Here is a 27,468-nt window from a genome sequence, read left to right on the forward strand (position 1 = left end):
TTGTAAATGTAATCTTTATTCCTGGAAAATTTGTCAGAAATAAAGTTGTGCATCAACTATTAAAATAATAATCTATTAAAAATCTGAATAAATGTGAATACAATCTAAATACATTTAAAAACGCATTTCCTTTAAGACATGGAACTCATTGTGTCTGGAGCTGATAAGTAAAATATAAAACAGAGGTTAGAGAATGTCCTGATTTACATTTGAAGGATTCAAGCTGATATTAGTAATACTGCAGCAGTCCTAAATCTACACCATAATTCTGGTGGATAAGAGCTGTAAAAGCAAATCTAGAGCTCGTAAAATGAGGAGGGATCTTTTTAATGTGAGTACAGTACATGAAGAGTGCTGACTCACGGGACATTATCAGCACTAATGTGATCAAAATGTCAAAGGCAGTGGCAGAGCTGCTGTGATTGTGCAGACTTGTATGAGTCAGAATGACGGAAACACAGTATGGATGCACATTAAATTACTCTCGTGGATAAATAAAGGTTAAATAAAAATATTTCACATAGTCTTCAGCCCAGGGTGACGATGAAGGACCTGTACACCTCTCTGTATGCATTTCGGAGCAGAACATACGGGAAGCAGCTCTCCAGCATGTCCTGGCTCAAGTACGGAGACTCCTCCACGATCTAAAAGAATCAGTATTAAAAATGTTACAACTCAAGTCATTTCATATATTTCTAATTTTTTCTATTACTAGCCCACTAAAAGACCAACATTTTTCAGGCCCCTGAGCCCATTTGCTCAAATTTAAGACATAAATAGCTACATTTTTAAAAATGTCCTACAGCAGGTAGAACCGGGGACTGGGGAAAAGTGCATTTGCAGTTTGTGTTGACTGTAATAAAGGAACAGTTGTGTGATTCATTCACGTGTTTTCATTAATTCTTGGACAGTGCAGCTCTATGGCACAGATGTAGGCACTACAGTATATCAGATTGGATCAGGAGATACTTGTTAATGGGATTTTTAAAATTTTATTTTGCGAGGTATGGTATCTTTATAGACTTTGTTTCCAATGAAAAAATATAAAATAAAGCAGTGTTATTGCTTAAATAAAAAACTGATTTTCCACAGCATAAAATGACTAATTATGTTGTGGATTTCGTAGTTATGAAAACTCACTTTTTCATATGTATTCATAATATAAAAAAGACCCTCTCCATCCATCTTAAATGTCAGCACCACTTTAAAATATGCAAACTTACTACAAATGTTTTATAACGACTTCACTAATGACTTTAATGTTAATCATTCATTTATTAGTGCTTTAGAGATAAGAAATAAGCCTTTCTGGAAGGCCCTGCAGGCTTGATGGGCTATTGTAAAGGGGGAAAAAAACTCAATTACTGAGTCACAGAATTTTCCATTAGTCATATTGTAAACTCATTTATGGTTAATTGTAAATTTTAAAATACATGACTAGTATTGAACTGGAAAGCCTACCATGTACAGGAGCAGGTAGATGGATTCTCGGTTTTTGACCTCCACTCTCTCCACATTTTGTCCCAGCTGAAGCAGAGTGGAGGAGGCCATCTGTGGAGCGACACAAAGTTAGACAGAGTTACATCAAACAACTGTTTTTTGTTTTTTTTTACTGCTAGATGTGACTTCAATTGCGGAAAAAGACCGGCAGTGTCTTGAGAACGCAATGTGCCCAAGAAACCATTTATCCCCATTATATCTAATGGCTGTACTTTTTGTTGTAATTTTTTGCAACCTGCTGTGAAACTATTAGATCAGTGCTTTTGACCTTTCACTATGAAGCATGAATAATAATAATCACATCTTCCTTCATTTGAATAATTCATAGAGGTCTAGAGACCCCCCAAATATACAGCATTTCACATATTTTTAGATTCTGAATTATAAAACACATCACTTTAAATGAGAAGAAACTGTATATCATCTTTGCCACTCACCAGGAGAAACTCTTTGAGGTGCTGCTCAATGTTCTTGTTCTGAACAGTGAACATGGCAGCAGCCAGGTGGTTGATAGCCTTGGCTAAACAGTGGATGTTGTTGTTGTGGCCTGAGAAGATTAAAAAACAAACAAACTGAAAATTTGCAGATAACTAGAGAGAATGGCATAGCACGTCCTGCCACTTCAGCCCAGCGAGAGGATGTTTTTCTAGCAATAATTAGAGAAATGTACTTAATGATCTGTAACACTTAAGAGGAAGCATGCTGAGCATATCTCCCCAGGGCCACATGGTAAATCTATTTCAAACATGCCAATGGAAAATAGAGACAAAGAAAACAATCAGAGACAAACGCCACCCTGTGCTTTGATAGAAATCTGGGCTATTTGCTGCTCTTAATGCTGCAGTCCAGGCTGGGAGCCAAGGAGTTAGGGTCAGCAGCGGGGCCACGTGCCAAGAGTAACTGTATCGATGCACGTCAGCCAGAGTTATCTGTAAACAAAAGTCTCTCAACAGAAACGTGTTTCTCATTAACCGACATACTTTGCCTCAGACCACATCAGTCAGGCTGGAAAGTATGATACACAGAGATGCTAATAAGCTTAGCGTTTCAGGGTGGAGTGGCTTTTGTTATCCACTGTCAGCAGCTGGTAGAGTTGCCACCAGTCCCATTTATAAAGGATCAGTCCATATTTGAATATAAAATGCATTCATGTATCATGTATTGAATGATGATGGATGATGAGGGATGATGTGTCCTGTGTTTCCATACACGTCATGTCCTCAATGTCCTGCAAATGATGTCATGTTTAACTGCATAACATTCTGTCCTCTCTGAAATACTAATTGTAAGTCAGAGAGTTGGTTTTTGTTATTTTTGTTACCCCTGATAATAAGACATGAAAATTGTATTTTGGATTCTCAGAAAAAAAATCTTTGCATCACCATGTGGCACCCGTAGCAGCTGGTGAGTAATGGCTGGAGGAAGGAGTCATAGTTGTTGAGGGCTGTCTGGAGACTAATTACTGTCAAGCAGTTTGCATCAGATGAAAATGAGTGAATGAATATGCACCTCCATGCTCCCGGCTGTAGGAAGAGTTGGGGTCCAGGGCCAAGGTGGGCAGGGACACGGCGATGTAGACGAGCAGCAAGCAGGACAGCTTGTACTCTTCATCAATGGACGTGTTATCTGCAGGGTTTTTTTTATTTTATAGATGACACAAAAAGATGAAAGAAAGTGAGAGGACACTCTTTTCCTCCCTGTGGTGTCCACAGGAACCGCACTAATGATTTCCATGTTACCTGTCTGCATGTTGCCAATAGCTGTGACGAGGGCGGGGTCGACGTCGCACGGCAGTCCTGCAGCAGACGCCAGCTCGAAAACACTCAGAGTTACCTGGAAGGCCATAAATATTAAAGGGGGTTCCGCTAAAACATCCACCTACAGTTTCTGTGGTAAAGAACTGCTGTCATGCAAGTGCAGTTTAACCCTTTGTTAGCATGTGTAGCATGACTGTGTTTTTCTCTGTGTCACATATTTACATTCTGTATTCTTGTTTTGTTCCAAGTCTTCACTGAAACTTTTTACAGTGAAACATTTGCAAACCCACTTTTCAGCTAATATTCTATGTGTCTTGTTCATCATATTATGAATTGTGTGATAATATGAAAGACAGATTTTATTTAATTTTATTCAGTTGCTAAAATACCACACCTTAAAAATGTATTATCCACTGTAGGTAAATGTGCATCCAAAACGTTTCTTATTAATTCAAGTTAAAGTACAATTTCCCTCAAGTCCCACAAGTATAATTCTACAAAGACAATATGCATAAACATAGTTAAATATCACCTCTGCATATTATGCACCTTTTCAGTTTGAAATATTTGGCATCTTTTAGAAACTTTGACTAGAATTCAAATTGAAGTTGTGTGTGTTTAGCTGCATGAGTGTGCAAGGACTGGCCAACTGAGGTTTGGATTGAATTTAATGGACCATTTAAATGTTAATCATTTTATTGCATTTTACTGCCCAATTGCCACACCACAAAAACACGGCCAACGCGAAGCTAATCCGTGATTTGTATTTTTGCACGGCAGCCATAAAAAGTGACATGCGGTATATAGTGATACTAAATCACTAGTGGGTGTCTTTGTCTTGACACAGGTTTTGATCTCGCCCTATTTCTGGTTGCATGGATGACTGGCCTGTCTGGGCAGAATGTTTCCACTGATGTGGTTTAGAGTGCAGAGTTGCAGCAGCGATCAGAGTCTCTCTCACGGAGGCATGAGGGGGCTGCTGACGTCTTTGGGGTTATCCTGGCCCGGGCTGTGGCACGGCTGTTATGCCTCACTCAGAGCCCAGACGTAAGTAAAGGGAGTGGGAGTTCATGAGGCACAGTCACACAGATTGCTCCAGGGGGAGATAAGGAATTTAATTTGGTTGGTACTAAAGAGTACAAAAAAGAAATGGCTCTCTGCAACTCTCCGACTCAGCTCAACTGTTGCTCGCTGTCTATTATTTAAATAAATTATATTCAGCTTGACACTGTGCCACAGTATAGCTTGCATTCTTAACCTCTGATGGTGATCCGTCACCTCCCTGCAGTCTCAAATGTAAATATACATTTGGACAAATGTTAATACAATAATACGCCTTAAACATAAATTCTCCCACAATAAGTCGACCCTGTAAAAATAAACTGTTAATATACTGTTGATAAACTGTGATGGGATGATTCATGCACAGTGAAAACCTGATTATTGCACTTCATTCCTCTGTGGGAACTCAACAAGTAGTGTTATAAAAGCAGTGTTCTACCTTGATGTCAGCTTCAGGGTTGATGAAGTCCCTCAGGCACTTGATGGGCGCCATCAGATACGGGCAATGCTTGTGCAGGACCTAGATTACAGAATTATATGAAACAAAAGCACTGATCAAACTTTTATAGTTTGAAGCAACAGTCAGTTTTTATAATTAAATAAAAATGGGTTATAGACATACTCCACCTCCTTTTTACTTTCTAAAAAAAAAAAAAAGGGTAACACTTTATTTGACGCTTATCTCTATAACGCATTATAACCATACTTATGAGTTATAATGCAGTTATAGCACTGTATAACTGTAGTTATAAACACTCATAAGAGATCATAATGCTTAATAACAATAATTATAACACACTATAAAGCATATGATAGCATATAATACGTTATAATTGTTAGTAACTCCCTGACAATGCCCACATCAATAATGCATTATAAAAATAGTTATAATGTGTTATAATTGGCTTATACATGTGTATATATATCATATATCATTATAAACACTCATAAATTATCATAAGGCTTTATAACAATAAGCACAACACATTATAGAGCATTATAACTCTAAGCCATTATAAAATGCTCTATGATGTGTTATGCTTATTGTTATAAAGCATTATGATCTTTTATGAGTGTTTATAACTATAGTTATACAGTGCTATAACTGCATTATAACTCAATATAAGTATGGTTATAATGCGTTGTAGAGATAGGTGTCAAATAAAGTGTTACCAAAAAAGGTTTTGAAGAGTTGCAGTGAATTTGCCCTGCTTTATGACACATTGGCTTTTCTTTCTATAGTAGAAATGTGGTAATGATCAGGGGCTGGAGAATCATCCACACTGCTTAAAGAATAATACATCAGAGCAACTCATTTAAACAAAGGAGAGCAATGTGAATTTGTTCATTTCAATCTGTGTGAACTGAATTTTGAGCTTTTGTGAAGTTGCACAACACTGCAAATGACAGCAGGAAAAAAACCCACAGTGACCTTATACCTGGCTTGTCATAGCAAGAGTTTTACATCATAATATTGTTGGACATTACATCTTGCAGAGAGTCCTGTGCCATTGACTTGAAGGACAGGATCACCCCGATGATGGTCATCCTCTTCAGCACGTTGTCTCCACCTACAAGTGCACATGAAACTGATCAGGGCCTGTGCTCGTCAAGTAGTATGATCGTACTTTATCATTTATATTTTGTTGACTTTTTAAGAGAATGGGGATAAAAATTGTATAATTGCTGCCGAACTGGGGATTACAGTCACATAAGGAAGATAATACTTCCATTCAAGTAGGCTGCTCTCAGATTTTCCTCTTATATCTTTCTTTTTGTTGAATCATTAGCAACAGACATTCCTTGGTGTCCAAGGAATGATTTAATAAAAAGAAAAAAAATCTAAGAGGAAAATTAATGAGTGCCTGCCCTACATTCAACTCAAGCCATGCTTGGTAGCTCTATAAAGAATCTGAAGAGAGCAGCTCAGCTCATTATTACCACTTTTTAAATTATGTTCTCGACTTGTTTGTCTTGCACCTGGCCACACTCCCTGCAAGTGCTGGTGTTAGCTCCCTGCTCTGCATCAGATGGCTGGCAGATGTGTTAACTCAATTAAATGCTTGTCTCCATTCAAAGCTTTCCCTGCCTGTTATTCCAGGCTTAGTTATATAATATCAGGTTGGCCTGACTTGAATGGGAGATGTATTGAGAGAGTGCAGACATGATGACAGCTCCTGCTCAGTGATTCATCTGTAGTACTCATCCTTCAACTCTTGTTATAGTTTCTCCTCTTCTTCCTGACATCACATACAGTGCCTTGTCCTCCACTTTGTACTTTGCGCGCTACCAGCCCTCCTCCCACTCTTTCTCTTCATTTCTTTCGACCCACTATCTCTTTCTTCACATCTCTGCCCCCGCGTTCCTCTCTTTACTTCTCACCTGTCAGCCTTTTTTTAAGAACGACCATTTCCTCTGGCTTATCAAAGTTGTTCCTCATCTGCACCAGGATGTCCATGTTCTCAATCACCAGTTTCTGACAGAGGGGAAAAAGAGGTGAAAGTGGGGGAGGGATTAATCCACCTTCTAGCGGGAGTTAAAGTAGAGAGAGGTCACAGCGGTGTCAGAGCTGCGGCACTGCAGCTCCTCGCTTCAATCATAGGTGTCAAGGTGGGGAGCCTGACACAGCACAGCAGCTCCGAGTGATTACTTGTATGTGGGGAGCTGCTCTTTTAAAAGAGATACATGAGTCTGACAAAATATAGAGCGACATTAAAGCACGGGCTGTTCATTTCCCCAAATTCATCTTCATTTCTTGTCTTCTCCAGAATATATCTTGAAGGAAATTGTCAAATACTTCCATACATCTATAAATCTAAATCTATATCTATAACTGAGACCTTTGAAATGCAGTAATAACATGTTTTGACAAAAGTTACTTCAGATCTCTCTTTAAAAAGATTATTCCATGGGAATTTACAAAATAGCCTTTTAAATTTGTGTTTGCAACAAAACAGGACAAACAAGAACACAAAACAAGAGAAAGACACAGCTTGAAGCGAAACAAGACTTTTGTCTAACTGTCATGTCAAATGAGAAATGTTGATCATCACAAACATGAATGACCAGCACAAGTTCCATGTAATGAATTCAGAATGAAAGAAATCTGGTTTGATTAAACTAGCTTTAGCATTCTTCCAAATGTCTTGATCTGAAATTATTTCGCATATATGATGAAGTGTAAACATCATAAAATATTATTATATAATACTATATATATATTTATATATAGTCTTTTCCTATGGGAGATTTAGTTGTTTTCCTCAGGGTAATTCATCTTATAACTCAGCAGGTCAGAGATGTATGTTCTTGAAATCAGCATTGTACTGTACCTTCAGCTCAGAGACTTGGGAGGTGATGTGCCACATCAGGTTCTCACCAAGAAACTTCAAGCCATATGGACCAATTAGGTTTGCCAGGGCCCGTAGCTCTGTTCAGAGGGTTAGATGAATCATTTAACAGATTGTAAAGATTGGATTGCAGTGAAAGATCAACAAAGGCTTAAATTAATGTTGATACCAAGCCACAAACCAGCTGAGAACCAGGCTGCCTGGAGGTGTATTATTTCTTTCCTTGAGGCGTTTTTACAGGGATCTGATACAAAGTCTAAACCTCTAACAGAGACATTACGGACACGGATTCCACGTGATTCGTGCGTGAAGCCGAATCAATGAGAGAGGAAGCAAACCTTTCCCTCAGCCCGACATCTCTGCCTGATTATGGACGGATGACGACGTGTGTGGTTGAAATTGGAGGTGGTTAATGGACGGGGGAGTGAGTCACTGTGAGGCGGGCAGATACCTCACCGAGGAGTGGATTTAGATCACGATGATGATGAAGTGCAGTGGTCTCCAAGGAACCGTGTCTGTGTGCGTGCTTCATGAATGCATCTCCGAGTGTAGGTGTGTGTTTAAAGCCCACTGTTTGTTTGCTTGTGTGTGTGTGTGCATGAGCCAAGGTCTGTAGTGGATTGAAAACAGCCATAACGAAGCCATAAGGAGGGGTCCACCGCTCCCTACGACGTAGAGTGGAGGCACGGCGGGAGGCTGTGTGGAGGAGAAAACGAGCGACGCAGGAATAGTTATGTGGCAGGGACGGAAGAGCGGGGGAGATGATAAGCAATACCGAAGTTCACATTAGCCAGGCGGTGTCAGAATAAACTGCATGACAGGCGGTGTGAAAGAGAACACCACACACACCACCACGGCAACAAGCTCCACATCCTCTTGAGCAATATCGCTCCCCCTGCATGTGGCGTCGCAGGAGTGAAAGAGATCTGCACTTTGTGTCTTGTCAAACCAGTGAGTCATCTCTTGACAACCTTGTTTTAGTTGTGGCTGCGGCTCGTGTACTCGCTTCTAGTCAGTCATGCTGTCAGCGAGAAATCATATTTCTAAAACACATCATCATTGCTGCTAAATGAGTGCTGCTTGGTAGGTACTGTTGCTGTGAAAAGACATGTAAAATTTTGATGCATCCGGATTTTTCAAATTAACTTACAGTCAGTGGGTAAAGGAAAGTATTTTTCTTTTTCTCTCAGTGTATGGTTCTTTGTGTTTAGTGTCAACTTTTTTAGGTTATGTTTGTTTCCCAGAAACTGGAGGGTGAGATGTTGGGGAGGGATGTTTTTTTTTTTCTTTCTGCCTTTTTCAAACAATTTGAAAATATGAGCACTGTTTTATGTCTTTTTTATGGTGTTAAAAAAAATCAAATGAACACATCATCTCACAATATATGCTGAATGAAATGAAATGACTGAGACAAGTTCAGGGGCTGACCTGTAATATCTGAGAACTCCTCTGCTCTGAAAACCGGCTCGTTGTCAGTGGTTTGGTTGACAAAGCAGAACATGGTGGGGCAGTGGACAATGAGGGAGTTGCTGGCCTGACGCAAGAGACTCTCCAGGAACCTGGGCACGACAAGCAACACCTCTTGTGAAGAGCAAAGAACAAAAAAAAGCAGAGAGAAAACCAACAGGATGTATTCTGCACTGCTTGCTGAGCTGCATGTGTGATCATGCTTCCTGTGCATCTCTTTGTATGACGGTAATACTGTGTGCGTGTCAGTTGAGTTGATATATATTTGGATACATTTGCACAGTGAAGATAAACCTATATATCACACACCAGTTTGTGTAGATGGTGGTAATGGTCTTCCCTCCGTGGGAGTCCAGCGGTTGTGTTTGCTGCAGCAGGACGCTCTTCACCAGCCGGGTGACGTCCACGCTGATGTAGCTGGAGAGGGTGTGCAGGGTGGCTGTGTAGACTCTTATCATTGCCAGGAGGTCTGAGGGACGGGCTATCTCCTGGGTGGTCTGGTTGTAATTAGCCATTCTCACGATGATCCTGGAGAAACAGTGTTTAACCAACGTCACTTATCACCGCGCTGGAGCGGACTCAGATGGGACCTTGAAGCAGGTTAAACGAGCCATGTTGACATGGCACCACTCTCATTAGCTCAGCACATTCGGCGCTCCAGGGCTTCACTGCAACATTATTTATTTTTTTCTTTAGGGTCCGTCTCTCCCCTGACTGGACCGTATTTACGATTTTGAGCTATGGAAAGGCCAATCACTGTGAGCACGCCGCTATACTCGAGGGTGCTAATTTTAGGGTGACAGGGGAGATAATCATCAGCTAAGACAGAGAGACTAAGCAGAACATATACACAGAAACATCAGGTTGCCCTGGTACCAAGCCCTAATCTAAATAACAGTTAGCACTGAAATGACACAGAGCAGGAGAGTGACATGATGGATGCCTTCTCTGATTTTAAAGTGGGCGCGCCTCCACCTGACAGGGATCAGATAGTAAAGCAGGGTCCATTGCTGTGATGGAGACACAGGTGGACAGGGAGACTGTATGCTGAAGATGAGCTGTATCTAGTTATGCTGGTGGGCTGTTACCCTGATGTTCTGTTTCAGTGGTTTCAGCCTCTGTTCTGAATAGAGGTCGGCCCTAGTGGACAGTATGTACAGGGGCATGCAAAAGTGTGGGCACCCCTGGTCAAAATTTTTGTTAATGTTGACAGGCATAAAGGCATAACATGAAACACTCTTTTACAATATTTTAAAGGAGAATTCTGGTCATTTTCTAAGTAACGCTCTACAGCTCTAGGTCCCCGAGTGCGACCAGAGAAAAATATGTGCAGACCGGACCTAGCTCTCCTCCTGCTAGCTGCGCTACACTGCAGTTAAACAGCGAAGCAATGGGGGCAGTTCTTCTAACCACGACTTTGGCTTCTATATAATGCTCAAAATATCACTACACGTGCTTTACAACATCCACCAGTTCCTTACCATACAACACAAGTGTGCATAACTCGCACGTACCTCTGTTTAACTCCAGCTTCCAGGGTAGACCTTACTAGCTGACTGTCAAGCTCAGGACTGTTTCCATCAACAAAGACAAAAATGCGTGGAAAACATGGATTTAGGAGGAAAAAATATATATTTTGCATGGGGGAAAAAAGCAGTTATATTCATATTGATGCTTTTTCCCCTATCCAAAATCATTCTTATGCACACTCAGTGTTGTGTGGTAAGGGGCTGGTGGATGTTGCAAAACATTGTGTAGTGATATTTTGAGCATTATATAAAGGCCACAGTCGCGGTTAGAAGAACTGCCCCCATTACTTTGCTGTTTAACTGCAGTGTAGCGCAGCTAGCAGGAGGAGAGCTAGGTCCGGTCTGCACATATTTTTCTCAGATTTTTTCCTATGGTCGCACTCGGGGACCTAGAGCTGTAGAGAGTTACCTAGAAAATGACTGGAATTCTCCTTTAAGCAGTGTCAGTGTATTACTTTTGTTTCCTACAATTTTAGAGTGAAAAGGGGAAACAAAGCAGCACTCTGCAAAAGAATGAGAAACCCAGGAGACTTGATAACTTTGGCCAAGGTATCAGACAAGCTCTTTACTATTAACACGCTGTGATAGTTTCCAAAGGTTGGGAGGGGGTTGGGTACTAGGTACTAACTATGCAGGGTGCCTAAAACTGTTCAGATAAACAGAAATTTTGACCAGGGGTGCCCAAACTTCTGCATGCCACTGTATGTGGGTATTCAACACATGAGTTTGGACATAGAGCTAACAGCTGCTCATTAATGCACTGACAGGGGAAACAACATTACACAGACATCATGTTTCTTTCGCAATAAAAGCAGGTGCTAATGTTCGTAATTAGCATATTTCTGACAGAAATTGTTTATAGAGACGTTGCAGTGTGAAAATATTTTTAAAAAAGCCAAAGCCTCTGGACTTGATAGCTTTCAGTGAGAGCGGAGACATTTAGAAGAAGGAAAAATATGCTAAAATGTCACCCCAGGGAGGTTTTATGCACCATCATGACTCATTATACCATCAGCATTTGTTTAGACAAATATAATAATCCCCCCCGTCCCCACTCAGCGTACTCAGAGAGGCGTAACTCCAGATGAGAGAGGAGGAACTCTGTAGGGACGACGATGTGGTCGAAGACAATAAAGTCACTGCAGAGACCGTAGGTGGAGCAGAGCTCTGTCAGCATCAGATGCATCTTGTCAACACTGGAGGACAGAGAAAGAGAGAAGGGAGGACGCAAGTCTTTAGGTCAAATATTTTGACAATGACGGTGGTATGGATGTGCTCCCCTCAGACAAATAAGGTAATAAACACGTTAGAAAACTGTAAAACCCTCCAAACTGAGGCAGAGGAGGGGAAAGCTGAGAGGAGGGAGAGAGACAGAATTACAACTCCTCAGATTTAATTAAGGAGTTTTGGAGCTGTAGCTATATACAGAATGTTACCAAACAACGAATAGGCCAACATAAAGTGAGCTGCCAGTAAATGTGTTTCTCTAATAGGCTGAAGTGTTTTTTTAACAGCTTGATTCAGTACCTGTCAACGGTGACTGACTAACCTAGAAGGGTAATACAGTTCAATACCACATACAGCCTTTAGCCCATCCTGTTGGTCAAAGGCCAGAAATGTGTCAAAGGGTGAGGGGAAATGAATCTGCAGACACCAAGATGAACTGTAGTAGCCTAACCCTAACTTTTGCAGAACTAGGATCAAACACATTTATTATGCAGCTGCTCTTCGACTGGTGATAATGTTGAACGTTCACAGAAAGCAGGGAAATTATGAAGGGACATGGTGGAGTGAGATAAGAAGAGGAGTAGATGGAGACAATCAGGGAAACAAAGAGAAAAGACTGACTTGGTGACAACGGTCCGGTCTTTCCTCAGGCTTTCAGCGCCTGGTTTCTCTTTCTGGACCTCTCCTTTCTTTGGCATGGACTTCTTTTGCTTTCTGTGGCGAGCGGCGCTGATGCTCTCGGCACAGTGCTTGGCCAGCAGCTAAGGGGTTATCGAGTGGAAAGAGATGGAGGCAGAGAAGGAGAGAGGAAAAAATGGAGAGGGGGAAGAAGAATTCAGTTAAGAAAATATTGGGTAACATGCTCAAAGATAAACATGGGAGTTTTGTGTTCACATGGCAGCAGCTCTGTCAAAATGTAAACACTTTTGTCATATTTTGCTCATGGGATTAGAGAGACAGCACTGCATTAATCAACTCCAGAGTTAGAGACCTGTCTTATCTCTTTATTCAAATTCTCAAGTCTGTCCTCCGCCTCCAGCTACATCCACTGGTGCCAAGCTGTGACGATAATAATTGAATTCTGATATGGAGTTTGGCAGAATCAATCTGTGCAAGATAATACGTTTTCCAGAAGAGTCAGATTTCACCTGATCATTTAGGTTGCACTGCTCGGCACATATCTCTAACACAACACCACTGGTCTGTTTGGCTATATGCTCCAGGAAGGTCACACACAGGCGCAGAGTCCTCTTCTCCATTGCCTCTATCTGGACACGAGGAAAAATAACAGCATATGTAAGTGTGCAGTTCAGCTCATGTGATGATTAACAGGTTAGAAATGACTGAACACTGACCTCTTCTGGGCAGAGAGAGTGTCCACACTGGCTGAAGTGGGAACACGCAGTCGGGAAGGACATGAGGTAACGCTTCATGGTCACCTCCTCGGCGCTCTGATTGAACATCTTCTCAAAGACACGTGGGTAAAAACTGGGGAGAAAAAAAAAAGAATCAAACAGTGAGTGGGAGGGGAGGAAAGGTAAAGAGAGGAGAGGAGGGGAGACTGACCAGAGTATGGACACATCCGACGTCTCCCACAGCAGCTCATCCAAACTGTCCACCATCCTGGTGTGAAACTGGATCATGTTCATCATCTTTGGTACATCAGGGTAATCCTTTAGTGGAAGAGGTGCCTTGTTCACACTTGTGTAGGCCTAAAATAAAGGGAGATTAATACTATAAATTATTATTTAATTATTATTTCTCTTTTGACTAGTCAAACAAAGGTTTAACATGCATTACTGAAATCCAGGTGAAATCTGAGGCAATAAACCTTCATACCTGTAATCTCAGCCAATCCAGTCTGAGCGCTCTCAAATCTATTTCCTCTTTGTTTTCAACTGTGAAACAAAACGCCATTTGTCATTATTGTAATTCAATGTATGTTTTTGTTTAGGTCATGCTCAATGTTTAAAGGAGACACTTTATTCCATTTTTCCATAAATTAAAATAGTTCCCAGGTGTCTAATGGCGCATTTCCACTAGCACGGTTCGGCTCGGTACGGCACGGCTCGGCGCGCTATTGCGTGTTTCCACTAGCACGCAGTACCTGCAACCGGGTACAGTTTTGGTATCACCTCAGCCCTGGTTCCAAGCGAGCCGAAGCGTTACTAAAACGTGACGTCAGCCGACTGCCTTCCACTGATTGGCCGATGAGTGTCGTCACTGGAAGCGACGACCGACAACAGAAATGTTCCTGCTGAAGCTGTTATTACCAGAGAATTTCTAATATTTAGACTGGCTCTGTTATTACGTGACTTTATTAAATTTTAATATTTTTTCATGCGAGAAAGTAACTGTTTAGATCCCCATGTGCGGTTAGTTTATCCAAACGACGGCTGTTTAGAAGTTTGCCCCGATGTTTTTCGGAGAAGTGAAGCTCCAGGTCCGAGCAGCGACCGCGACATCACAGAGGCAGCAGCCCGGCTCCTGACGTGCTCCGCCGGCCAGCCTACCACCGTCACCCCGAGGAGAACAGACCGCTAATTAACTTCCCCGATGGCTTTTTAGAGGTTTACCACCGGCTGGTTAAACTCTTAAATGTTGGTCTCATTGATTAAATCTAACAATTGTGGCTGTAGCAGCAGTTTGTTTGTGGTTAGAAAGAAGAGCAGCACTGCCTTGGGGTCTGTACGCACAGAAAACACCACATTTACATCAATAAATAAATGTTTTACAATGAACCAGGCCGATCTCGGAGCTGGCAAGACTCTCCGGTAAGGCATATTGAAAATTAAATGCCGTTATGGGGACGAGAGCAGTCAAAACGGCGGTTTAAAGCTAGCTACAGCGAGGGTAGGTTCACTTCCTGTTTACAAAGTAAAAGCACCAGTTCTATCGTAATGGCTTTCCTTATGATAAAAGGCAACAGGTGTTTTATTTTGTGAAAATAACCGGAAGTGCGTTGCTCACTACGGCTAGCTTTAGTAACGCCGACTTCGTTGAAACAAAATTGTAAACAGCTGGTATTTTGTCAGTTTTTCAACACGTTGGGGATCTAAACGACTACTTTCTCGCCTGAAAATGTTTCAAATGTTGCTAAAGTTATATATTTACAGAGTTTAGAGCGTTGCTCGGCGCCGTGTAAATGACGTCACGGCGGCACTAGTGATACTCAGTTGTAATGGAAACACAACCAAACCGAGCCGAGCCGTGCCGTGCCGAGCCGTATCGAGCCGAGCCGTGCTAGTGGAAATGCGCCATTAAAGACATGTCTGTGACATGCTTCAGTCAAAATACCCCAAGGATCAAACATCACAGCTCTTTTCATCCTCTCAAAACAGCCCTGTTCAGAACGGCTGGTTTCAGTGCCTGTCCCTTTAAATGAAAATGAACCACTGCTCATCCCGCCCGCCCCCTCTACCGGTACCGGGACTCACAGGTAGGGGTGGTATTATGCAAATTCCAAAACTAATGACATCATTGAATGACAACTGAGGGAACAGCTCGTAAAACCACATGGATTTCCACCTAGGAAGCCTGAACATTACAGATTTTTTAGTCAATTCTCACATTTTGGAGGCCGGAAGGCAAGCCAATCACTAAGCCTCAGAGCCTTCAAAAAGTGATATTTATATTATATGTGCCCTTTAAGACATAAGACTTTTTATTGATCCCCCTTGTGGCAAAGTCACTTGCAACAGTAGTGTATTAGTACAGGACAAGTAAAGAAAGTAAAGAATAAAAATATAAAGACATTCACTATGTACAAATGTGGAATAAAAATATGTACTGTTATGTACAAAAAAATGTAAATAGAGAAAAAACTATAAATACAACTTGCTTTTGCGTGTGATTACCTTGTTTGATTGAGAGAGCGGATAGACTTGAGACAAATGAACTCAACAGGACCGATTCCTCCTCTGGACACACATACATGGTCTGCAGAAGCAAAATGTTTAATGGTTCAATATTGTTTGTGCATAATGTTTGGTGTTGGTGTAAAACAGCCAGAGACTTACAGATTCATTCATTAAATGATTTTCCACCTTGTCATGTGGCATCCCTTAATAACGACAGAATTGAAACACTCAGCCATATGCTGCCAGTACCTGTATGGTGTCATTGAGAGCCAAAGCATCAAACTGTGCCAGGTACTGGACGTGGTAGCGCTGTACTACTTGGTTGTGCTTTCTCATGAGATCTTTTAGCTTCTCCATGTAGAACAGCAACTCTGCCATCTGACTGGAAAAAAAACAGCAAAGCTAATTAATACCAAGTAAGTCTCTTCTGAACAGTTTAGGATAAGTACACGATAAAAAGCCAATGTACACACAGCTGCTGTACTGTTGCACTTCCCCTTAAAGCCATGTTAAGAGTGAAGCTGCAGTGAAGGAGAACTTCTAAAGCAACACTGTCACTGCTGTTACTTTTTTTGGGCGTCGGGATTAAGAATGCATGAATGAATAGCGAGTGAATACAAAAGAGTTTCTTTGGGATTACAGGTCATGCTCTCCACTGTTGATGGCGTCTGAACAACTGTACACAAACATGATCTTTCAGCTGCAGCAGTCCATGGTTCTCTTCCACTGTACCTAAGACCTACTTGTCAATGTAGTCCTCGGGCGTCTTGATCTTTGGCATGTTCTCAGAGTGTCTGACGAGCCACAGGACCTCGTCACGGGAAAACGACAGAGCCATGACGACAAATAGGGCCTTGGGGATTCGATTGGCACATGCATCAGAGACGAAAGAGGAGCGTTAGGAAAAACGTTATCTGCTAAGATTAGTAAAAGCCATAAATGATAATAACTATGAAATGCAGGGTCATTTAAAGACTGCACCCGTCCCACCACCCCAACCCCAACCCCAACCCCCCTGTCTTCCCCAGAGTCCAGTATGTGTGCAGGAAACTGGATCAAAGACACCAGAGTTATAACTTGCAGTAATGAATGATTTAAATTCCTCAAGTGCCACTGTTACACTCATTACTGGGCTTCTACCTTTGGTCCCAGGAGTCCAGGTTCATCCTCCAGAACATTAAATAATTCCTTCAGCGCTCCTCTCAGAAAGTGCCTCCTCTCTCTGTGCATAGCCCCGCTGTTATTAACACAGGAAATGAACACGAAAGTTTGGTTCTCATGGCTCATTTCAAAGTAAATACACACGACTGAATATTTATGACACACACGAGTGGTAAAAACAAAGCTCAGTTTCCTGCCAGGCTCACCAGTTGACTATGACGTGCTCACGGCATTCCTTGATGTCTGCGACCCGTTTTCCGTATCTGATAAAGATGAGGAAAAACAACAGAAGTAATGCAATAGGAAGCTGAATAATAAACCTTTAATGACTAATTTATACTGCACTGTATATTGTCACATTTTCTTCTTTAACTTTTAATTGCAGGCCTTCTTCTCCAAACACACTACAGTCCCAAACCTTTTGTCTGTTTTGTTGTTTTGAGATAGTTTGCGAGATGATGTAAGATTGGTCTAGTTTCAGCTGCATTTTCAATATTTTAGGGGAAGACACATTATACTTTCCTAAATCCTTAATGAGCAATCAAAGAGACCAGAGAGAAGAGCCTCAACAATTCAAACCCTCAGATTCAGTGATCTGGAGAGACACTTAGAGCACATTATTAAACCTCCTCTCCTTTGTTAAGTATCTGAGACATGAGTTGTAGAAAAGACTTGCCTATTATCTCCTTCTTTAAAATTTAATTAATGAGATTAGACTAGAATACACTGCCGCAGTGCAGCTTCCGTACCCTTTGATGCTGTCGAAGAGGTCCTCAGAGACTTTGTGTATGTTGAGGACTTCGTCCCTGGTGAGGGTTAGGTAGAGGCCGCTCCGCAGAGCCATCTTCCACAGCTCCTGGGAGCCCTGGTTGTTATTCAGGCTGCTGTGGCACAACAGGAAGCCGACTACAAGAAGGACATTTAGCAAAACTCATGATCTAACACGCTGATTCTGATGCTGTTCATTAAAAGTTTTGTTTTCCACGCTTCATTTAATGTGGAAATTTTGAGAAGTTCCAAAAGCATAACATACAGAGAATTTTTTAAGTGGTTGTTTATGAATCTGTGTGAATCAGCACTTGAAAAAATCTAAATAATTCTATAATAAAGAATAACGATCAGAGAAGTTATCAGTCAGGATATGAGATACTTACTAATGATCCATCGCTCCATCATCTCCATAGGCAAGTATTCACATGCCATCTGTAGGAGACAGAAAGTTAATTTACAACAGTCTTTCATGTACTGACCTTATGATAAAGTAACATTAGTAAACAACATGCATATGTTAGCTTTTAAGTCTTTCTCCATTCAATCACACATTTCAACTACCCAGAAATTGCCACTATTCCTCCAAAATGTGTTGACAAAAAAAGAGTAAAATGTGGCTGAATATCAAACCTACAGTATCAGTTTCCTCAACACACTTTGAACAAGTAGATGTAATTTTTTTTCAGATATTGTATCCTTTCCACAAGAACAATGGCTGCCTGGAGGTCAGTTTCTTGGCCAGTGGTTATTATATGAGGCAACCACAGGCAGCAGGGATCATAACATTACATCACGGACCATAATGGCTGTCTTTGAGGGAGGCAGAGAGGATGACAGAGATGTGGAAGGTGTGGAAAATGGGGGGATGGGTAGAAATATAAGTTCAGGGACTAGAGAGAGGTTAAGAGACCCATAAGACAAATCATTTTCTAAATGGTAGCCTCGTAATGGGACAAAAGGGAGAATGGGACACAGAGCTAATGTCAAGTAGACCGCATCTGACCTTAACACTATACATACACTGCTGGTGCATCTATTGGCTGTGACACCTTCTCTCATTTCTACGCCTGACATCACCAGGAAAACTACATTTTAACCACTAATCTCCCTTCCTCGCTCTTTGTCCTTCTGTCGGAGATACAATAAGTACAGGACAAGAGGTGAGAGGAGGGAGGACTCACTGTGCCGCTGCAGGCCGGCTCCAGCATGCTTGCAGGATTGCTGAGCAGGCTGAGGAGCTGGGCGCCACGCCACTGCTCTGCTGGAAGGTTCCTGCGTGGGTAGAGCATCTTCAGGGACAGCAACGCCGTCGTCACCGACTAAAAGACAAAAAAGGGAAACAATGAGAGTGGATGCCGGGGACAGGCAGAGACCAAGGATGGGGCAAAATGGCAGGCAGAGATGGCAACACTTCCAACCTGGAAGCCAACCAAAGGGAGAAAGTCAGAGCAAAACAAGCTGAAGGCTCAAAAGCTTTGATACATAAAAAAAATGTTATAACCCCCTACTCAGACCAATGCAATTGCTTGAGTTAAAGGAGTCAATTGAATGGTAAATCATTTTTCATTGGGAGGTTCCTTAGTTTCAGTTAAGGGAAGTCTTCATTTTAAAGGAGACATATTATGCCTCCTTTCCACAAATTATGTATGTGACATTTTTGGTCAAAATCCCCCAAGGATCAAACATCACAGCTCTTTTCATCCTCTCAAAACAGCCCTGTTCAGAACAGGTGGTTTCAGTGCCTGTCCCTTTAAATGCAAATGAGCCACTGATTGCCCCGCTCCACCCCTTCTACCAGTCCCAGGTAGGGGTGAGGTTATGCAAATTCGAAACTTAGTTACATCACTGGAAGACAACTGAGGGGACAGCTCATAAAACGACATGGATTTCAACCTAGGGAGCCTGAAAATTACAGATTTTTTTTGTCAATTCTCATATTTTGGGGGCCAGAAGGCAAGACAAATAAAGACTCTTCAAAAAGTGCTGTTCCATAATATATCCCCTTTAAAGTACATGGTGCATCTAACTTTGTGGCAATAACTGTTTAGAGATTACAAATGCCCCATGAACAAATCCACATCTATAAATAAATCACTTGAAAACGCCTGCAAACAACTCTGATCTGAATCTCATCCAACACCTCTGGGGTGAGTTGGAACATCAGCTGCGAGGCCTAATCTTATCACCCAACATCAGTCCCCACCTCACTAATGGTCATGTGGATGAATGGGGGCAAATCTCCGTAGCCAGGCTACAAAAACTGGTAGACAAACTGATAACAGTAGTGTAGCCACGAGTGTTTAAAGTTTGAGTGTCCATATACTTTTGGCCATATAAAAACATGCACCCTCGGGTATGGTGGTGTACCAAGATAAACAGTGTATCATCGTAACATTTATGTTCTGTGTTCAAATGTATGTGAAGATAAACAAGAACACTGACATGTGCAGTGGAGCAGATGAGCCCTTCACTGTGCCTCTGTCCTCTTTCCAGCTAAAGTAAATCACCAGCTGTTTCAGTCAATATGCACTTAGTGAGAGACAGGGCTTACCTTTGTGTGAGGACCAAACTCCTCAGTCAGCTTCTTCCAAGGATGCTCATACTCCACAAACATCTGTCCAAGCCGTGGGTAAGAGGGGTCACTGCAGGATTCATTTCAGTGTTCAATTATTCAATGCAAGAAAGAGAAGAAGCGAAAGGAGGAGGAAGAGGAGGACATTATAATAACATTGGCAAACCTGCATCAGTCCAGAACATAACCTTCAGGAAATTTACTGCTTTGGATTTCATAAATATTATCATTTTATTCAGCTCCATTTTTAAGGTGACTATAAAGCTGCAAGACTACTGTGGCTGTGTGTCATTCAATGCAAATGTACATTTAAATGTGTCTGTTTGTGTTTGCTGCTCACGTCTCACACTAAGATAAGCATCTTGCATTTTTGTATGAATAAATATATTAACAGAATGAGTGTGTGAATAAATATCATGCAAAATGGGCTCTCGGAAAAGGTTAATAATGGACTGTTGATGTCCATGGCAATTCATATTCTAATCAATCATAAGGATTAGAACAATATTGGTATTTAATGCTGTCTGCAGTTGCTAGGGTGTTTAAATGTGAAAACACATCCATCCATCATCTTTTTTCTTTTTATTTCTTATGTGACATCTCCTTAGTATTAAATAAACAATTTCATGTTTTCTCACCTGCTCCCATTGGTCATTTCATGGGCACAGTTGAACATGCCCACCAGAGCCTTCTTATCATCAATTCGAGACAGTGTTATGATCACTGAGGTGTAGATGGTGATCAGATCCAAGTAGCTCTTGGTGAAGTCAAAGTTGACTGCCTGAAATCAAAATTCCAGTGTGGTCAGTGGCAGAATACCCTACCTCACTCTCACCAGAACATACAACAGAGAGCAACCAATGTGAAAGACAGACTTTGTTAGAGCCACAGCTGGAGAGAACAGAGAGTGGACATAGGAATATAGTACTTTCTCTAGCCACATTGGCCTAACTCGTCATGTGTGGAACAAATGTGTTATACCAGCATTGAGGATGTTGTATTAAAAAAAATCTTAACAATTACTGAAAGGATAAGACACTCTTAATGTACATTTTCCTTATAATTAATGTAACAAGATTAAAACCAGATCAAAGCTGTAGTGCGTAACTTTTACATGTCAGTTACATAAGCCATTACTAGAAACGATAACACAACACTGATTAACCGATCATCAGTGTCAAACGGCAACATTCCCGCGCTGCACACAGGAAATGACGTCGCAGTGAGTCTCCGAGCAACAGGTAGAAACATGGCTGCCCAGGGTGCAAAAAGTGGACTGTACTACAATGAAAAAAACCCAGGAATGTAATAAACGTGCTAACAGTGCATACACTCACGCCAGCAAAGGTTCGCTTTCTTCTCAACAAAATGAAATTACTCCGGGGCCGGGCTGTGTAGAGCTTCTCGACGGGCCATGAACGGCTGTGTCGCATCCATGGATGTAGCCTACCACTGAAGCTGCGGCGGTCCAGCTGGAGTAACTTCGCTAGTCGGTAAGCTAAGCTAACTCACTACTCACCACATCTAGGACTATGGCTGTGAGGTGGTGCCGACCCTTCAGTTGACTCCATACAAAGTCAAAATGCGGTTTTTGTTTGTTCACCCCTCACCCCTTATACTGGCATGGCAGGAAATGAACAGTGACCGCGGTCACTGGCGGGATCCTTTGCACCAGTGACCAGTAGAGTATGTGACTGCAGTCTGTAGGCTACTGCCAGACACAACGTGGAAGCGCCGACAGTGTTTTTGTAATTACGTAGAATTGCTCTCTAGGGGTCGACAGAAATTATACGCACTATATATCATTACCAACATATCCCAATAATATCTCATTAATTCTTAGCCACGAAAATCATATTGTGAAAACATGGTGTCATCATGACACAGCCCTAGTTTGGAACTTAACTAAACTAACTACTACTAAACTAACTAAATCTGACAGCCTACCTATTAGAGTCCAAATAGAAGCCAATTTCTAGAAACTGGCACTCACGTATACAGTAGCCTATTTTTTCCATTTCTGTAAAAGCCGATTTCTCCCTGAAAGGGGAAACTAGGCTATATCCTTTTTATTGTCACATCTCCTGCCATGAAAAAGACTGTGATTGATAATTCTGGAGTAGCCTAAATATTGCTTCAATATTTATCTGCTTCAAATACAATTTAATTAGGTATGTTTTTCATAAAGTGTGAGGGGTTAATGTATAATGTCTTACGACTGAAGACTCGTGTCCTACAGTGAGAAGCGTGTTGGATCAAAATGGATCTACAGTTGTATTTGGCACAAAATGTCTTGCCCCGGAGAGATTATACCCAAATAAATCCATGCACATAAGATGAATGTTTAAAATTCCCTTTTCTCTATGAAGATCAGATCACAGGGGACAGAGATCAGTGACATAAATGGTAGGATATACTATGTAATGCAAAGAGAGGATGTGCCACTTTAATTATGATAATAAAAAAAAACCTGACAGACTGAACAGGGGGAGGCTGGGGCTGTGAGGAGGGAAAAACATCCTGCAGTGCCTAGCTGCAGGAGTAAACACCATGAAGCAGCAGAGTGAATTGAAAAAGATAGGATATGAGCTTGTCAAATTAGCCACAGATGGTGTGTGCGACTTCAGCGCTTTCATTTACTATACCAATACAATAAACACTTACGATATCAAAGAAGCACTGGCAGGCGTCTATGGTGTTGAGCAACTCATAAACATGATCCTGAATGAAGAAGAGAGTAAAATGAGATTAGAAGACACACAACACATGCACAGCAACAAAGCAACATTTCAATCATGTTAAGCCTCTGATATGGTTTTCTAAACACATTATCATCATCATATTCCTCTATCCCTATAATCATTTTTACATTTGCATATTCCTATAACATAATGGAGAGGTTAGTCTCAGTCCTGCAAACACAGACGATGCCTTGGCCTGGCTGCGACCTCCATCATAGAAATATGCAAATGTACAGGGCAGTGTAACAAACTGATATTTTGAATAAAATATATTTGAACAAACCACTCTATATGTAAATGCACTCTGGAAACCAAAATGTCTGATAAAATAACATAATGAGGAGGAAATTGAGAAAAAGAGAGCTTTCCATTCACTGTCAATCAGCACTATGATCTATTTTCAGGTTTGTGTTAATGTGTGATGCATCACTGTTTTTCATTATTGTCATTAATGTGTTAATGAAGGTTGTTGTTGTGTTGGGCTTGAGGAGAGATGTGTAATCACCCTGAATTCTATGACGTCCAGGAAAGAGTCATAGTAGCTTGCCGTGGCTGACAACACTTCAGATTTCTGTCGCTGGATGCCGGTCAGATTTTGCTGTAATAATAGAGAGAGGAAATGGGTGGCTCATTACTGTTCAGGTGCGGGGTGACATATTTTATCAAATGGGAATTATCAGTTGAAAGATTTGTTGGTATTGGCTTTATGCACAGCTCCACTACTTCCTGATCTTAAGCCAGCTCCTTTATTTCCTGTCTTACATTATTGGACAAACTGATTAATCCAGGTGTGTCTGGCCATTGTTGTGAGGTCAGACACACCTGGATTAATCAGTTTGTCCAATAATGTAAAACAGGAAATAAAGAAGCTGGCTAAAGTTCAGGATAGCTTTCAGTGACGTCACTTCCCAGGGCCCTGGCGGTCAAAAGCAACATTCCAAAATGGCCCCGCAATGGACTTTCTATGGACAAACAACCGAGTAATGACTTAAATCATCTGCCAGCAGCCGAGAAAGAAAGATATAAAAACAGCTTTGAAGTTTTGGGCACTTGTGGCCCATATTCAACACCAGCTGCTGTATACCAGCTGTTTAAAATGACCAGTTCCCTGCCGAAGCTCGAGTTGGGCGATGTTTACATTTACCGGTGGAGAATCCATCATCCTCCACCGCTTGCAACCAATATTTCCGGTGTTATGGCTCAACTGGTGTCTGATTAAAAGCCCCATTTTGTAGTTTTTTTATCTTAAAATAATGTTTCTGAACTCATTGAAGTGGTAGAAATGTACCTGTAACTTCCCTGTGTGGGAACACCGTCCTGGTACCGCAGCTCCGCTGAGCTCCACAGTCTGAGTTCCAGCCCACTGAGCCCAGGCTCCCTGCTCCTCTCACCCACAAACCAGAGCCCTTAGCTGGGCTGCACGGTGACCAGCTGCCCCCCCTCCCCCCCCGGAGCTTTGCTACGCACCGCTACCGACGGCAACGATGACGGCGGTCCGATAGCAGCGGGACCGGCGGCGGCGGCGGCGGCGATGGTAACCCGGCGGGACCGCCCGCCACCGGACACGGCAACAGCACCGCCCGCGGCGGCAGCGACACGGTAACGGGGGTCGGGACCGACCGCGGCGCGGCGAGGACGATGTTGTTATTGTATTTTCAGAGTGTTTTCCATTACTTCGTAACTTTAACATGACAGGCTTTGTCATACTGTGCAGTGTTGTGCAGAGTGAGAGTAGTGTGGCGCTGACTGACTGTAGATTGCCTGAACAGGTTCACTCACAGAAGCATATTGGCTGCAGTAACATGTGAACTGCGGCTTGATTTGTGAATTTGTGACAAATCTGCGGACGGAAGTGCAGCACAGCTGTTGTTCGGTACGGTAACCAGTTAAATCAGACACCAGTTGGACCATAACACCGGTATTTTTGAAGCAGCAGGGAGCAGTGTGTGTTTTTCTGCCTTGTCCTAAGCCGCAGACAGCGGGGAAGTGGATTGTTTTGACCGCCAGGGGGGCGTTCCATACGGGCCGTGACGTCACATGAAAGCTATCAATTGACAGTAGACTCTAAATAAATGAGCACAGCACTGGCAGAATAACAACAGATACTTCACCATAACGCAATCTGGTAGTTGAATATGTATTATCATGGCATAGATGTGCGTGGATAATGATCTTTTTTCGTTTGGCTTTGTTTTTTTGCTTTTGGTGTTTTATGGGCTCAAGATACCATAACAAAAATGTGTTGAAATATAAAAGACAATCATTTTGTGAACGGAACAGAAAGACTATTTTTAGCATAACTGTAACTAGTTTACAATAATAATCTCTACAGTATGCAAAGAAGCAAAGATTGTTAGATTGTTATGCAAATACTGTATGTCAAATGATATTTCTATGGTTAAAATAAACAATAAGTGAACACTCAAGGTAAGGAAAATAGCTTGCATAAAGGCTGCTCCAGTGCTTCATACTTACAATGCTTCCTCTGAAGTCGATGTTGGGGAATTTCTTGTTGATGTACTTGACAGCGGACTCCAAGGCTTTTTCTGTCAGGACGGAGGGTCTCTGCTTAGGGTCTGCACAGGTCTGTAACGAGTCAGGGAGAGATGATGACAACATGTCTGATATGTTTTCAGCAGTCACAGTGTGTGTGTTTACATTGTGAGCTGCATCCAGCCAATGATGGGCTAATCAGGCAGCAGAGAGTCACTGACTAAAATTTGTGTATGAAGGCTTATAAAGTGAAGGAGAATATACATGTAGAATGTGTAGGCCCTCCATGTGTATTTCATTTATGATATAATTTATGTTTAGCTCTTACTGTAATATCATTCTAACATTTGACTGCCCTTTGTTTGAACTCCTGTTACTCTTAACCATATCACCCAGATTTAGATGCGAGTGCATGGCCCCTCTGTGAACTTCAGGCCTGTACTAGTCGTGTCCTACTAGTCGTGCTGCGGTAGGGCCCTTGTGTACGACTCGGGTGCAATGTGAATGAAACTCTGCTGCATCGAACTTTAACTCTTTTCAGTGCTTGGTTTGAAACTCAAGTTTATCTTATATAGGTGTATTAAAATACTGTTAAAGAGGCGAAAGATTGAACTTAATCTCCAGCCCAATCCGGGTTTGAAGACACATCAGAAGCACACAGGGGGGGTTAGTAGGCCTAATACTGTTCTCCTTACCACCCTCGATAACCAGCCTGAAGTTGTGCCTTGAGGAGCAAGGTATAGTTAACACCAAACTGCTCTGGTGGGGCTGTTTAGGGACAGACAGAAGACGGTCTAGCCACTTCTAAATCTACAAAACTGAAAATCAGAACATCTATGTCCAGCACATCTTCACTGCATGGTTAAGGTTTTTAGAAGGTTAAAAAAACCTAAACCCTTAAACCTTCAATAAATGCAAACATACGGCACGGAAAAGTGGATGTCTGGTTCCGTATGCATACAGTAGATACTGTATTTTCTATTGTCTCGTGAGGAAAGTGTCACTTCCTGCTTATCACATCCAGACGTCTGTCATATCAAAATAAATCATCTTAACCAATCGAGAACTCTGTTTCTGCTACTGATAATGGGTGTAAATGTGACATTATTAGACGGTCTTAGTCCTCCATATCCTTCAGTTGTTGTGTGAGTTAAACAGCGTTCAGTTCAGAACAAAACTGAGGTGACGTGACTGACAGCTAAAACTGACTTCCTGTTTGCACTTCCTCTTTGGAGAAAAAATATTCGCTTGCAGTTGGAGGACACTGCTCCCTAAGCTGCTGTTCTGTGTACAGACAAAGCACTTTTATAAACACTAAACAGCTGTGATAAACACATTATCTGATTATTCATGTTTGAGTTCCAGCTCCCAGAGATTTGCATGCCTTTGAAAAATACTTCTCTGTTTTTATTTGTGGTTAGCATCCTTATAGGACTCTGTAGTCCTCTCAGGCAGCACAGATAATGAGACACAAGAGATATGTTTGGTTTATATAATCATTATCATTGTATTGAAGTTACACAAGTAGATTGTAATCTGTACAGTCAAGCTCTCCTTCACAGCTGTTTTGAAAGTGAAAATAGAAATGAATGCATGCAGTTAGAAATACTGCTCAATTTCAATCTATTTTAAGGAGTCAGTAACAATCTACTGTTATGTTAAGTCTTAGATGTGTCTTTTGTAGTAACTGTAAGCAGAAACAAAATTTGAAAACATAACCAAGTAAAAGCGTAGGAGACAAAAGTCAAGTTCCTTATTTCTTTCTCGTCTCCGTTACACGCATCTCTAAATCGTCTGCTTCTGCCTTACCTTTTTAATGTAGTTCATACGTATTAGCACTCCATTCCCTCTCTCAGTGAGGATAGAGAGTTTTTCACCAAGTTTCTGTTGGTAGTCCATGGCTGCGGATGGCACCTCGCTCTCCGTTTGAGCCTTGGCCTCCTGGACCTGTGTAGCAGTTGAACCCTGGAGACAAGTG

The 27,468-nt window shown here is 41.7% G+C and overlaps 1 protein-coding gene across 1 annotated transcript; it reads right to left on the reverse strand.

The window, feature by feature from the left end:
* On the reverse strand, nucleotides 1–27,468 carry nckap1l (NCK associated protein 1 like). Its single transcript, XM_085777572.1, has 31 exons — nucleotides 27,300–27,468; nucleotides 25,473–25,583; nucleotides 23,503–23,595; nucleotides 22,921–22,977; nucleotides 20,895–21,037; nucleotides 20,236–20,326; nucleotides 18,866–19,003; nucleotides 18,068–18,116; nucleotides 17,663–17,819; nucleotides 17,120–17,176; nucleotides 16,893–16,989; nucleotides 16,496–16,605; nucleotides 16,002–16,134; nucleotides 15,750–15,831; nucleotides 13,732–13,790; nucleotides 13,459–13,604; nucleotides 13,248–13,380; nucleotides 13,041–13,160; nucleotides 12,514–12,653; nucleotides 11,730–11,861; nucleotides 9,446–9,664; nucleotides 9,098–9,228; nucleotides 7,652–7,749; nucleotides 6,702–6,795; nucleotides 5,808–5,890; nucleotides 4,759–4,839; nucleotides 3,240–3,333; nucleotides 3,010–3,126; nucleotides 1,938–2,047; nucleotides 1,462–1,551; nucleotides 1–644 (listed from the first exon to the last, which is right to left on the reverse strand). The coding sequence occupies exons 1-31, from the start codon at nucleotides 27,387–27,389 to the stop codon at nucleotides 528–530; spliced, it is 3,372 nt and encodes a 1,123-aa protein (XP_085633698.1). The 5' UTR covers nucleotides 27,390–27,468; the 3' UTR covers nucleotides 1–527.

The sequence above is a fragment of the Trachurus japonicus genome, chromosome 5, assembly GCF_045865225.1.
Source record: "Trachurus japonicus isolate A0001 chromosome 5, Traja_1.0".
Taxonomy (NCBI): domain Eukaryota; kingdom Metazoa; phylum Chordata; class Actinopteri; order Carangiformes; family Carangidae; genus Trachurus; species Trachurus japonicus.

What these genes read in the sequence shown, in the direction of transcription:
- nckap1l (XM_085777572.1), bottom strand. Translation starts at nt 27,389, where the DNA reads ATGGACTACCAACAGAAACTTGGTGAAAAACTCTCTATCCTCACTGAG. An exon ending in TCGGATGTGTCCATACTCTG is followed by an intron (nt 13,381 to 13,458) that starts GTCAGTCTCCCC and finishes TTTTCTCCCCAG; the next exon opens with TTTTTACCCACGTGTCTTTG. An exon ending in ACTCTCTCTGCCCAGAAGAG is followed by an intron (nt 13,161 to 13,247) that starts GTCAGTGTTCAG and finishes CCTCGTGTCCAG; the next exon opens with ATAGAGGCAATGGAGAAGAG.